This window comes from Haemaphysalis longicornis, unplaced genomic scaffold, assembly GCF_048455015.1.
Source record: "Haemaphysalis longicornis isolate Haplotype H1 unplaced genomic scaffold, Haemaphysalis longicornis Haplotype H1 scaffold_13, whole genome shotgun sequence".
In the NCBI taxonomy this organism is placed as follows: Eukaryota; Metazoa; Arthropoda; class Arachnida; order Ixodida; family Ixodidae; genus Haemaphysalis; species Haemaphysalis longicornis.
In genome coordinates, this window is record NW_027526233.1 from 77,271,868 (window position 1) to 77,284,379 (window position 12,512).

The 12,512-nt window shown below is 46.5% G+C and overlaps 1 protein-coding gene across 1 annotated transcript in view; it reads left to right on the top strand.

The window, feature by feature from the left end:
* Nucleotides 1-12,512, top strand: part of LOC144163899 (HEAT repeat-containing protein 1-like) — a 51,811-nt gene that overhangs the window by 5,293 nt on the left and 34,006 nt on the right. The window contains exon 2 of the mRNA XM_077694567.1: nucleotides 12,361-12,501. Within this exon, the coding sequence (XP_077550693.1) occupies nucleotides 12,361-12,501 (141 nt within the window). The remainder of the gene's footprint in view (nucleotides 1-12,360; nucleotides 12,502-12,512) is intronic.

The window sequence follows — 12,512 nt, forward strand, 5'->3', positions numbered from 1 at the left end:
ATCCAGGCAGCATCCCAGTGAAAGCGTGTTCGTGTTCGTTGAGGAGTTGAAGCGACTTGGTAACCGTGCGGCCAAGAAATGAACAAAGAAAAGAAACTAAGGTTTCTGATGCGAGGGCTTAAGGGAGAGCTCTTCGCATGCCTTCTCCACAAGCCCCCAAATACCGTGGCCGAATTCGTGTCTGAGGCCACTGCGTTCTAGAAGACGCTTGAATTACGAACGAGGCAGTATAACCGCCCAATCAATGCGCTGGTTTCGGAGGCGATTGGTGCCGGGGCCATTAGCTGCAACACACTACACGACACCATCCGTGCAATGCTGGGAATGGACCTGCGGAAACTTTTCCCGATGACCGAACAACCTCTCGTCGGTTCTCTGACTGATGAGATCCGGGAAGAAGTTGAACACGCTTTGAATACTTCCATGCCATCCGAAGCAACCTGCCAACGACAGGGTATGACCTACTCCGCGGCTGTTCGCCGAACCTAGCCAGCTACAACCCGTCGTCGAGAACCTCCGCCGTACTGCCGTCAACTCTCGCCGCCATCCCCACTGTCGCCACCATCCTCAGCACAAACCCAGACGCGGAGGAAGGCCGACTTTTGGCGAACCACCGATAACCGTCCACCATGTTACCACTGCAAAGAGTTCGACCACATCTACAATCTACCATCGCTGCCCCTTTAGTAGCCTTGGTTTGCAAAGATTCTCTGCCGACGCACTACCTTCCCTACCCGGCCAGCGCCATACTGAGATCGAGGATCAGCTGTCAAACACCAACCAAGGTCCCGCTGGCATCAACCGTTCGCCATCGCCCAACCCATACCAATCTCTGAGTCGCCTTAACTGCTGACTTCGCACGTGGAAGGTCACTCAGCGGCCCCAGAGGAAACTAAAAGCAGCAATTTCTGGTGGTGAAGTAGCTCTACGACGAAAAACATGACACCCTCAAATGACTCAAGGACGCTACGAAGACTGTGATTCACGACATGCCCTCATCCCGACGACCCGACCTAACCCTGAGTGGACTCTTGAACACAACGACAGCCACAGGGCGGGATGCGTACCCGACATGACCGAGACTGCCACTACGAACACGACGACAACGACGACACAGTGCCCAACATGCGTATAAGAAAGATCTTTAGACGCTTGCTTCAGGGAAAGTGCTTTAGCCGCGAGCATATAGTTGGGTCATCTGTCGTGACTCCCCTATACTGACTTGGGCATCTGTGCTTCTTTCGTTCTCCAGAAAGAAGGTCCTGTGTTTAGCCTCTCTTGTTTTTAACATTTACTGTGAGTCCGTTCCGTTTATCAGCAGTTATTAGGCACCGTCCGAAAGCTTAACATGTCTCGCTTTTGCCTCATTTTGGGCGTCAGTGCCACATGGCCAATTTTTCCTTCACGAGGGCGCAGTTCAGCAGTTAGGCTTATCTCGGACATCACGGTTTGGGGTATGTTGACTGGCCGCATTTAGGCCTTTCAGTTTAAGTGGTACTGCCTTCAATTGAATGCACGGCAGGCAGGTGTGCGTTGTGTTTCCCCGTCGTGCAGTTCCCTTGGGACAGAGGAAGCAGCATCTTTGATAAAAGCTGCGGATAAAGCAGAGGCAGCCACCCGGGAAAATCATCCGGGTTCTAAGCGATCCGCAAAACAAGGTGCATTGCCCTGTGCGGGAGAAAGTCAAGGAACAGTACTTCTTAAGGCAGTGACTACTAGTGTCGCTCAGTGCAGACAACCGGAAAGCGGAGGGCCAGATGCGCCACCTTCGCAAGGAGCAGGATATCATTCGGTGTCGGTTTTCGCAGGCTGTTGCCGGTGACGGTGGGAGTCTTTCTTCCTCGTGGGCGGTTATGGCGGCGTGTCCGTTGGTTGCATCGGGGCCTTTGCGGGTATCGCCGGCTGCCTCACGAGCAGCGTGTTCTGTGGGGGATCAGTGGAATGAGCACGACAGTCACCCTCGGTTGACGGCCCCTCCCGCCTCACCAGCGACACACACGTCTACTCTTCTGAAACACACCTTCAACCGCCGCAAAATTGGAGTCTGTCCTGTGGCGTTCGGGCCCTCGCGTGTGGGACTGACAGTAAGCGCCAAGGTAAGGGACTATTTAGGCAAGTTCGAGCAGGCAACGTCAACAACGCCTGTCACGCGCGCCGCTCTAAAACTGCGGCAGCCGAAAAAGTGCCTACCGCAAATCAAAGTTTCTCGGGTTGACTCATCAATTGTGTTGCTACGCTCCTTAGTCAAATCAATGCACAGAATAATCTGACGACTCCAGCAGAAAAATTCCGGGCCCACACGAGACCTAATGAGTGCTTCAGAGGAAAAACGCACATCATTGAAAGGTTGTCGCGCGTTTTTGGTATTTTCATGCAAAAAAGGAATCTGCAAGTTGCATGGACGTCCGGTGTGCTTGCAGAAAATTTTTATATTTCAACAAGCTTCAAGTGTTCTTTTATTGGCCATCCGACATTGCGCCTGTACTGCGTTGCGCGTAGCTGCAGTGAGTGCTCCATTGTTGACGTCTCCCGCACAAACACGGCTACGGTCGTTGGTGGGTTTCGAACAAGTTCAGCAAAAAGCTCTCTTTGAAGCCCCGAATGAGGTAACGCACCTTCGTTGCTTCGCTGGTGGTTAGGTCAGCACGCCTAAACAAGAGCCACATGTCTTGGGCAAATATGGCGACGCTCCCATTTGGCTTTCGAGCCGGTCTAAAGAGCACGTTTCGATTTCCCTTTACTCCCGTTGTGGCCTTAGGTGTCAAGCAACTGGTCCCGAAACTTTTCCCAGCTTGTCAGGGAGTGTTCACGATCAGTTACCCGCGTCCTAGCGGAGTCTTCCAGGATAAACTAAACATTGCAGAGCTTCCTCAGGTTGTCCCACTCGTTGAATGTGGCTAAGTGATCAAAAAAGTCAAGCCAATCTTCAACGTCTTCAAAGACGACTCCGTTAAAGTACCGTGGACTGTGCGGTAACTGAAAAAGCAGTGGTGACGGTGCCGCGCTAGACTGATCGGTTTGGCTCACCGTAGTGGCCATGACAGCACTTGTTGGTTTGTCAGAAGGCCGAACTCTGGATCAAGGCCTCACAGACACTGGCTGCTCCCCTTGTGGACCGGTGGTCTCGTCGTTGTCAAAACCAACAGGGCGAAATTGTTCGGGAATAAAGTACATGGGCTGATGGGCTGTACCCAACACCCTTTATCAAAAGGTCAGGAATATATATATATATATATATATATATATATATATATATATATATATATATATATATATATATATATATATATATATATATATATTTATTAGTCAGATCCGTACCACGAAGAACACATTAGGCCACAGAGCCAAGCCTCTCAAAAACCAGGACATGAAGAATCAATCTCGCTGCTCAACGTTCTGTTTTTGAATCTAGGTACCGTGGTAACTACAAAGGTGGGGAGATGGGAAGATGATGACCTCACTACAGGTGGAAACAATACAATCCCTGTGCCAGTCAGAAAGTTGTGTATTAGGAAGAAATAAAATTCATTCGGATAGAGAGAAAGGTACACTAGGGTGAAGTAACAGTGACTTTGCTGAAATATGGTGTGACTTAGGTGGTGTATGGATGATTAGGATGGATAAAAATAGAATGGGTAGAAGTTTTAGAAATTAAAAACAGTAAAATAGCATACCTTGTATTTCGACGTGTAAACTTGTGCATAAGCTAGCTCCCTCATATTAAATGCGTGATTTCGCCTTCAAATCACCGATAAAGCTGCAAAGGTAGAAACCGCACACATTTTTTCGAAGGCCGGACAGAAGCACACACACTACAAGCGCCGACTGTGAACTGGTTGCTTTAATACTGGTTGCGGAAAATAAATAGCTTAGGGAAGGCCATGGAAAGGTGGATATAGCGATAAGTTTACTGATGTCATAATGGTTTGACAGCTTAGCCAATCTTCTCTCTCTTCGGGGCGCGCTATTATCTTTTATACTCGGGGACAACTTTCTTTGGCAATGGAGACAAGGCTACGCGCGGGGGGTTGGGCGAACTGCTTTGTGTTTCTGTGCCAAAATAGTTCCCAGTAAACTAGTTTCGGTTTCGGTTTCGTTGTGACGCCTACGCATTTTGCTAAAGTTCGTTTCTTCGCATGAGCTATTTAGTTGAGTGCGCTGCACCACAACCACCAATCAGGCAGGCATATTGACGTCTCCTTCTCTACGTTTCATTTCATTCTATGCAAAACCGAATGCTTTCACTGGAGAACTGTGGCCGACCTAATATATTATAGCGTGGACGGTACCGTTGAACTCTGAGAAGCGCCGTCAATTTTGTCAGCGCGGCAGTTTTGAGGGCAGGCACTGATACTTAAACTCTTCTTTAGCCGAAAACTGGGCAGCCCAATGGACACGTTTAGCGTGTTACATAGCGCAGGCTCGCTATACCATGAGGGCTGCACGCGCACACTACGGCGCGAAGTGAACTCCCACTCGGATCGCGCTGCGTTACGCTGGCCCCAAGACGTTTTGGTGACCCGCTACTGGGAAAGGGAGCTCGTGCTGCAGAAACCATGAATCCTGCGCTCAATACTCACGCCTTCCTATTCCAATATATTTGATGAATACTATGCAGGCTTTCGGGCATGTCTCGCTATGCTACGTGGCCCAGGTTTCTGCACTGGCTAAGTTGCCTATTTAAAGCATAAAGCCGTGTCAGCACTGGGACGGCTGAATAACGTAACACTGTAAAACCACCTGCACAGTTAGCGCTGGTCGTAAAGTATAAAAACAATTGGTCACTAAACATTTTGCCATAATTGTGGTCACTGACATCGTAAAGTAAATTTCATTAGCTAACTTTGCCAAACGCCAATATATATAGAGCCGTTCTCTGATTGGTATTTAAGCCACCCCATTCCAGTTTTTATGTCTGATCACTCGGACACTTATTGGCTCACTTGCCGAAAGAAGCACCGATTGCAGAACCCCGCAACTGGGGCTGTCAGAAAAATTTCAATTGGCTTCCAAACCAGGCAACAGAATTCGCTTTGGCTGCGTATACCCGCTATCTCTTCATCGACATTTCAATTGACTGCAACATCCTGATTTCTTTGTCACTTACATCAATGTTGTGGGAGCATGGCTGGCTCTACAATAAAATAATAGCAGACTCGTATTCCTGGTTGTAAATTTCATTTTGGCCTCACCTTGCTCTCACTTGTACCCAAGGCCTATAGGTGGCTTTAACAGTGATGGTCCTGCCCGTTCAATTCACCAATTTTTATTAGGCGGTGACGTGACACCCCACCATCGCTGAAGTGCTCCCAAATTTCGAAAAATGTACAATTTTGTGGGTATGGCCAGGATTTACACACACAATTCCAGAACCAGTAGTAAAACTGCGACACTCAGGACTGCCACCGCCTATTGCAAACAGTTTGACATCGGTACACCGTGAGCATTATTCAGCAGGTTTAATGTGTGCTACGTGAAATTCAAGCAGAAGAAAAATGCGTTTTGTTTCATTTATTGATTTCCTCATAATCAGCTTTAAAACCGTGGCCCCATCTTTCAAGCCCACTTGAGCACTCAAAGCCACGCAGACAGGTATTTCCAAGCAAACATTTCAGGCTCTGTTAGAAGTTATTCGCATTCACTAAGTAACAGTGTGCAGTGATTTCTTCATGATAAACGTAAAAACAACATAGATGTCCCAGGCATTGCACAACAAACATAACAAACTGACACTGCCCCTTCCCGATGGCAGTGAACGTTCCTGTAAATTTTGTTTCATGAGAGCGTTCCGTCACCTTTCGGGTGTTCGACCTCATATCCCTGGGTACGGGAAGCTACTATTTTTACAAACGCTAAGTATTGAAGCAGGGAAACCCGCAGCACTTCGACATTTGAAAGTGAGGCATTGAAGATTCCTTTTACTACTCCCCATTTCCCCCTTAAATGCATATTTAAAATAAATTATTTCAGCCGCGAAATGGCGTTTTATTTAGCAATCTACCCTCTGTAGTCGAAAAGAGCAACAAAACATGAGCAAGTGAGTACAAATGATTACCTCACTCACAATGTGCAACTGATGGTAGTATATTTTTTTCAGATGACTAAAACAATTACAAATGATAGACAACTCAACAATGCATTTCTGGACATCATCACTCCCATCGCGCAGTTCTTGTGAAATAATTCTTCAAGTCTTGTCATTTCATGCACAGCTAACTGGAATTTGCAGAGGCTGTTTACAACCTCTTGGGTTGTAATCAAATTTTCCCAATGCATTTCTTCTGGGTGAAACAGGATACGTGGCGTGCCCTCCTCACTTCTTGCTACCAGCGTTCGGCGTCAGGTTCCATTTTACGCATAACAAAGGTACAGCAAGTGCATCTTAGCTGCCACCCACAACCGACAACTTGAAGAATAATTCGCATACTGACAACAAGCATTCCTAATGTATGCCTGGTGCTGGAAAAATCCAGCATTTTGTTAGCAGCTATCTCCTAAGTTGAGGGGCATCAGAAAGGTAAACAAGGTGTCCTGTAAGTTGTTGCATACAAGCAGCACCACATAAACCAACAGAGCTTACTTCCAGGTTTTTGGCCAGCAGAAAGGGAAACAAAGTACCTCGTCACTTGCCACGCAAGGCCAGCACCACATAACCAACAAAGCGTATTTCCCAGCTGCTGGGCATGGGAAAGTTAAACAGGGGCTCTGTATGTTGCCGCACAAAAGCAGCACAAACAGAGCGTACTTCCAAGCTTCCGTTCACCAGAATCGTAAACAAAGCTCCTTGGCACTCGCCACAAACGACCAGCACCACATAAGTAAGCGCACACCGGTTTCATCACAGTTCCTCTACACCGCTCATTTTGCTGCCACTGCAGTCACTAGAGCTACTGGAGTCGGAACCTAGCGGAATCACGACGTTGTAGATTCTGGTGTCGATTGCATCATCTCGCTCCCACGCCTCTTTCACAAGACGCTCCACATAAGCCCTCTCCTGGACCCAGTTTTCGCGAGTCACGAGGGCGATGGCTTCGTTGAATAGTCGTTTAACTGAAGCGAGAGTGAATGAAATGTTGTTCGGAGCAATATACCCCTTAACCTGGCTGCACACCATTTTAATAGGATTGAATTCACAGTGGTAAGGAGGAAGCCGAACAATGTAATGACCAGCAACTTTGGCCAGGGCTTCAATCCGGTATTTAAAAACTTGTGTTTGTTGTGTTGTGTTTGATCAGAGTTACGTTTTCGCTTCCGAAAACCAAATACAATGTCATTCAGAAGCCGACGCATCGTTCAGACACTCGGCTTCGGCAGCACCATGTCGGGGCCGCTGGTGAAATCGCTGAGGATCTTTTCTGCAGTTGGCGCCTCGTTGTGATTGAAGTACTGACGGACTTTTCACCCGCAAGGTTGAAGCTGTCGTACCGCTGTACTCTTGTCTTTCCTGTAACTGCGGGCGGTTTCCCAGTCGACAAACGAAGCCTTTTGCACTTTGGTGACTTCGCGGTGCCACGCAAAACCTCATTCTTGAGCCGTGCGACGGTACGCTCGCTTACGCCGGTAAGCAGGCTAACCGAACGAAATGTGGAAACGACGGATAGTCCTGGTTGCGTTAGTCTGACTTGGGCGTACACATTGAAGACAACTTGCTTGGTCTGTTTTGACAGCTTTTAGTTGTGAAGTTTTTTTCAAAATTCTTTGAGGAGAGTTAACTCGCGGGCTATCGGACGGAAAAGTAGCTGCTGTTGACGAAGACGCCTTTTTTTCTGAAGAGAACCGTCGTGCCGCCAGTGGTAATTTCGGCAGGAAAACAAAACAGAAAAATAAAAAAAAGTAACGCGTACTTGCGATTATTTTCTGCCGATTTATTGGCATTGTCCATGCAAGGCTAAAAAAAGAAATATATGTTTTTGGAATGCATAGGTTATGCACATTGTATAATGTTTGTATAACTACTTCCAACTGCGCAGTAAAATGTCGTCGTTCAGCCGGCCACATCGCCCCCTCTCCTGTAGCTTTCTCTACATTGCCACAAACAGTTGTCCCTGAGTATAGGTAAATGTGCTATTTATTATCCTCAACATTTATTAAAGTGATCAGTTGACAGACTGCGACAGAGATCTGTGTTTCTGTCCGTGCTTCATCAAAATATGCCCTGTTCCTTCCTTTGTATCTCCCCAGCAAGTAACCGAACATGATACCCTTACGGAGAAAGAATTCTGTGTCAAGAAATGTGTTTTTAATAGTCAGATAGTTTGGAGTTCCGCAGGTGTTCTTCACAGTGGACGTATATATTTCTCACTCGCCTGTCTTGTGGACCTATAGATGTCTCACTCGTCTTTCTATTCGCAATATAAAAATTATAAAAATCATGGTACTGATGAAGATGTGGTCTTTGAAGTTTCCTCATAACGCTGAGCGACAAAGTGGCAACATGAACTAACAGGCGATTGTGACTAGATTGTAAGCTGTGATTACGTGTTAGCCCTGCGTCCTGCCTGGGGTGACCGAAACAAAACTGAGTGTTAAGGAGTCAACAAAAAGTGGAGGCAAGGGCTTCTGTTATTCCCTGACTTCACCTTACCGCCAACAAAAGTAGCAACCGGAATACGACATTCTACGTGTTGTGGCGGCCTCCTTGAAGGTTTCACCACTAATGCTATTACAGATCGCCGAATTTCGAGAATGTTATTTTGCTCACCGAAGAAACCCCGCAATCGTTTAAAAGAAGCTGACTGGATATTATATGTGGTTTTCGCAAGGCGTACCGCTGTCATTGTCTGCAGTCTCCTATTTATTTGCGACAAAGAGGCTGAGAGTACCCTATACTATGGTCATTCACCTGAGATGCCTGGCTGCGACTCCCGGGCTTAACCAAACGATGGCGAATTACGTGCGTAGGCCTCTCAGTGGCCAAACTGAATGGTCCGTGAGGGCACGTTACGTTGGTTTTTTTTCCTATGCGCTTAAATAAGCGCAAAAAAATTCGCCTGAGAGACTTCTGCGAAGTAGCAGCCTATGATTTGGGTACCCCCTACTCACTCAGCACCTTTTCAATGTATTTATTTGATAGCTATTTGGCGAGAAAGGTCGATATTTTCAATATTATTCGCAATTGTGGTGGGCAGTGACTTAAATATTGACATTTCCAGCCGCGCTGTGAAGTAGAAGCGTGGCGGATATGGACACAATAAAAGGAATTCCAAGAGCATTGGACCACGCAATGAATGCTTTTTATTTCTCTGCCATAAAGTTATGCCTGCTTTAAGAACAATTGCGGTGTTGGTAATGAACGAAGATTAATTGAAGTCTATCACCAGTTAAACATGAAAATCATAGTCATTGTAACGAACAATTGAATACTGTATTGTACAAATGAGCGGTGTGGCTAAGCCCACAGCGCTAGTTGTGCCCACGTGGGATATTACACAAATTTCACACCCCCATACGCGACAAAACACCAACCTTCTCCGGCAACACACCAGCCCTCAATATACATCTGTAGTGAAAACCACACCGAGGATAATCTTTCCGAATGGACACCATTTGTTGAAATGAATAAAGGTTGAAAGCAAACTCACTGATCTATTCATTTAATCTCTGGTTCTCAGGTTACTGGCTTATTCAGAATATGCAAGCACTCATTGCATTTGTTCTACTGAGGTCCACCGAATTCAGCTCCTCATTGAAAAGATTTCCGATATGGCATGCTTATGCATCTTTATGAGTGGTTACCGACGTTGCAATATAACGCAATCACTTCTAACACATGGGGCGGAATTATCACTGAAGTTCTGAATGTTCCCACAACAACTGTAGCCATGAACCTCTCGGGGAGTTGCGGGTATGTTCAAGGTATACAAAACCGCAGCTTCGGAGGTTGCCATACACATATTTAGCAGAGGGATTCTCCCGTATTCACAAAAAAATCAGTGTTAGATACTGTTTCCGCACATTTGTTGATGGGGCGATGTAATGCAATTGGTTGAAATAGTCATTTGAAATCTCTTCAGGCAGGCGATATTCATCACGTTTTGTGTAGGAGAAAAAACTCGAAGGGCCTTTTAGCGTGCTGGTCACTTGGGCACCCGGAAGCCGTTGTTTGGTAATATTGGGCCTCTTCGATTTTCCACTTCTGGCTCCCCGCGGGCTGCCCGCGGGTAGCCCGAGGATTCCCCGAAGCCATAGGGATACACGGGAAAATCGAATGTTGGACTGCTTCTCGGGGAGTCCGCGATGAGCCCGAGACTGTAAATCGAAGAGGCGCATTGTTGTGCCTGGCTAATGGAAGCTGTGATGTCGAGAGAACTTCCTCCCAGCTGAGATAAGTTCAATCATCAGGCAGGTGTCGAGTGGAGACCGACATGTTGAGCAAGCAGATGGTAACGTTTGTAAACGAGAATGATATAAAAATCGTGACCAGCTCTTTGGGAATAAAATGTTTCGTTTCTTTTAAGTCATCAATTTTCTTCATCGTCATCATTACTGATTCCTTTCCAAACAAATGCCAAATTTCTGAGAGCCTTTTCTAGAAGTTAACTGCAACACGGATTGGAGACGAGCCAGTTGGTACATATTTCTGAGATTAACAGCGCGAAAGAACGGGATGCGAGTCAGCGCTGTGTTTGTCTACTCCTCTGTTGTCCCGTTCTTTCGCACTGTTAATCTCAGAAATTTTCTAGAAAACCCTGATGTACCCTGGTTACCAGGTTGAAATAAACCCAAATTTTTACGCGTTAGAGTTAAGATCGAGATACCGTCTAAAATAAACTGTGTGTAAAGTTTTTTATTGTTCAGTTTGTAATGTTTATTTCTAAAATTTTTTTTATTGTGCGTTTTATGTAGTGTGGTATCGGTTGTACGGAACTGTTTCCCAATCCCTTTTGAGTTTGGTATATCTGCATTCAACTGTAGTACAAAGTTTAACTGTACAGCCTGCTTAAATGTGGACAATTTTTGCTATACGTCAGTTCTAGAAGTAGGGGTGTGCAGCGAAGTACGAGTATAATTTCGACCTTTGAACTCTACTTCCAAATCGTCAACCCCTCCACCCCCCCCCCCCTTAGTCAAGTACTTGGGCTGCAGAACCTTTAAAAGCGTACTTGCACCAAAATTTTATGTTCCTTTTTTATTTGTTTTATCAATGCTTAAAGGCCTGGTGAACTGGAAGCAGCACTTCAAATACTTCAGCGTGCGATAATTAATTACATTGAACGGCCTTAAAATCGTTCGTTTCAATTTCCCGCGCTTTCAGCCCGAAAGACGCATATGACAGAATTCCAGAATTACCTCACCGCTTCGTGCGGAAGTCAAAACACTGCAGAAGCTGGTGGGGGCGTTGTTTCGACCGCGCTGCCGCCGGAGCTGAATGGATGAGCTGCCTGAAGGCGTTAGGCCTAGCATTGCGCTGGAAATTTGATGACCGCTTTCAATAAAAGACCTGATAGCGACTGCTGTTGCAATTTTGGGCTTATTATCGGCTCCTTTCTCGTGCTTAAAACTTTTTTTTGGCAAGAGTGTCTTTCTGGGCAGCGGCAATACCTGTAGATCTGGCTACGTGTATCACTTTGCAAGCATCCCAATCGCAGCTCGCCGGGCCGCGTGCGTGGAGCGACGTCACGAGTTTCTGACGAGCATAGGAGGCAGACGGCCATGTCACTGCTTTTCCCTCTCACGGAGTGATGTCACGCTGATGTCCATTTGCTGCGCACTGCTCCGCGAGCTGTTCCATCGGCGCAATAAATCAGATCAAATTGAAGTATTTTCTACATGTTGCAGGCCGCTCATATTTCAGCCGGAGTATTCTGTTGTCTAAAAAAAGTTAACTGCGTAATAATATTAGTACCAGAAATTGGCGTCAGTACCCCTTTAATGTGTGCTGCCTGACTTTCGACTGGCAAAAGCACCTGGACATTTTCTTGCAAGTTTGCTCATCTGGGGAGCAAAAAATAATGATAAAAACACCATGCCAAACACAGAGACACCTGCCGAGGGTGTCATTTTTGTTTTAAACTGCATAACTTTTTGGAATCTGTTTGCGTTTATCGTAAGCAAAGGTACTATAGTTTAACAAATGCTTGATGTGGGCGGGTTGGTTCATGATGGGTGAGGCTAACCCAAGGACAGTAGAGGAAGAGACACGCACATTTCGGCCCTGCACTGTTGTATGCATTTCTTCCTCTATATTCTTCACTTTCTTGCGCCGTTAATACTGTCAAGTGTAGTTTAACTAGCATTTGCCCATCTTGGCTGCTTCATACCACTTTAAGGCCAGAGCTTCTAAATATCCGGTCCGTGTTCCTGTGGTAGTTCCTAGTCTCGATGGTCATTCCCCTTTTCCTTCTTGCGCGAGTGCAGGTGAACGGACTGCTGCCCAGCAGCCAGTTTGTGTCCATGGTCCAGTCGCTGATGAAGCACAGCTTGGCCTCTGTCCGCCGCAGTGCCATGGACATGCTCAACAACAAGCTGGCTGCCAAGGGCTACTTCAGGGAGGACGACGTGAGTTGGAG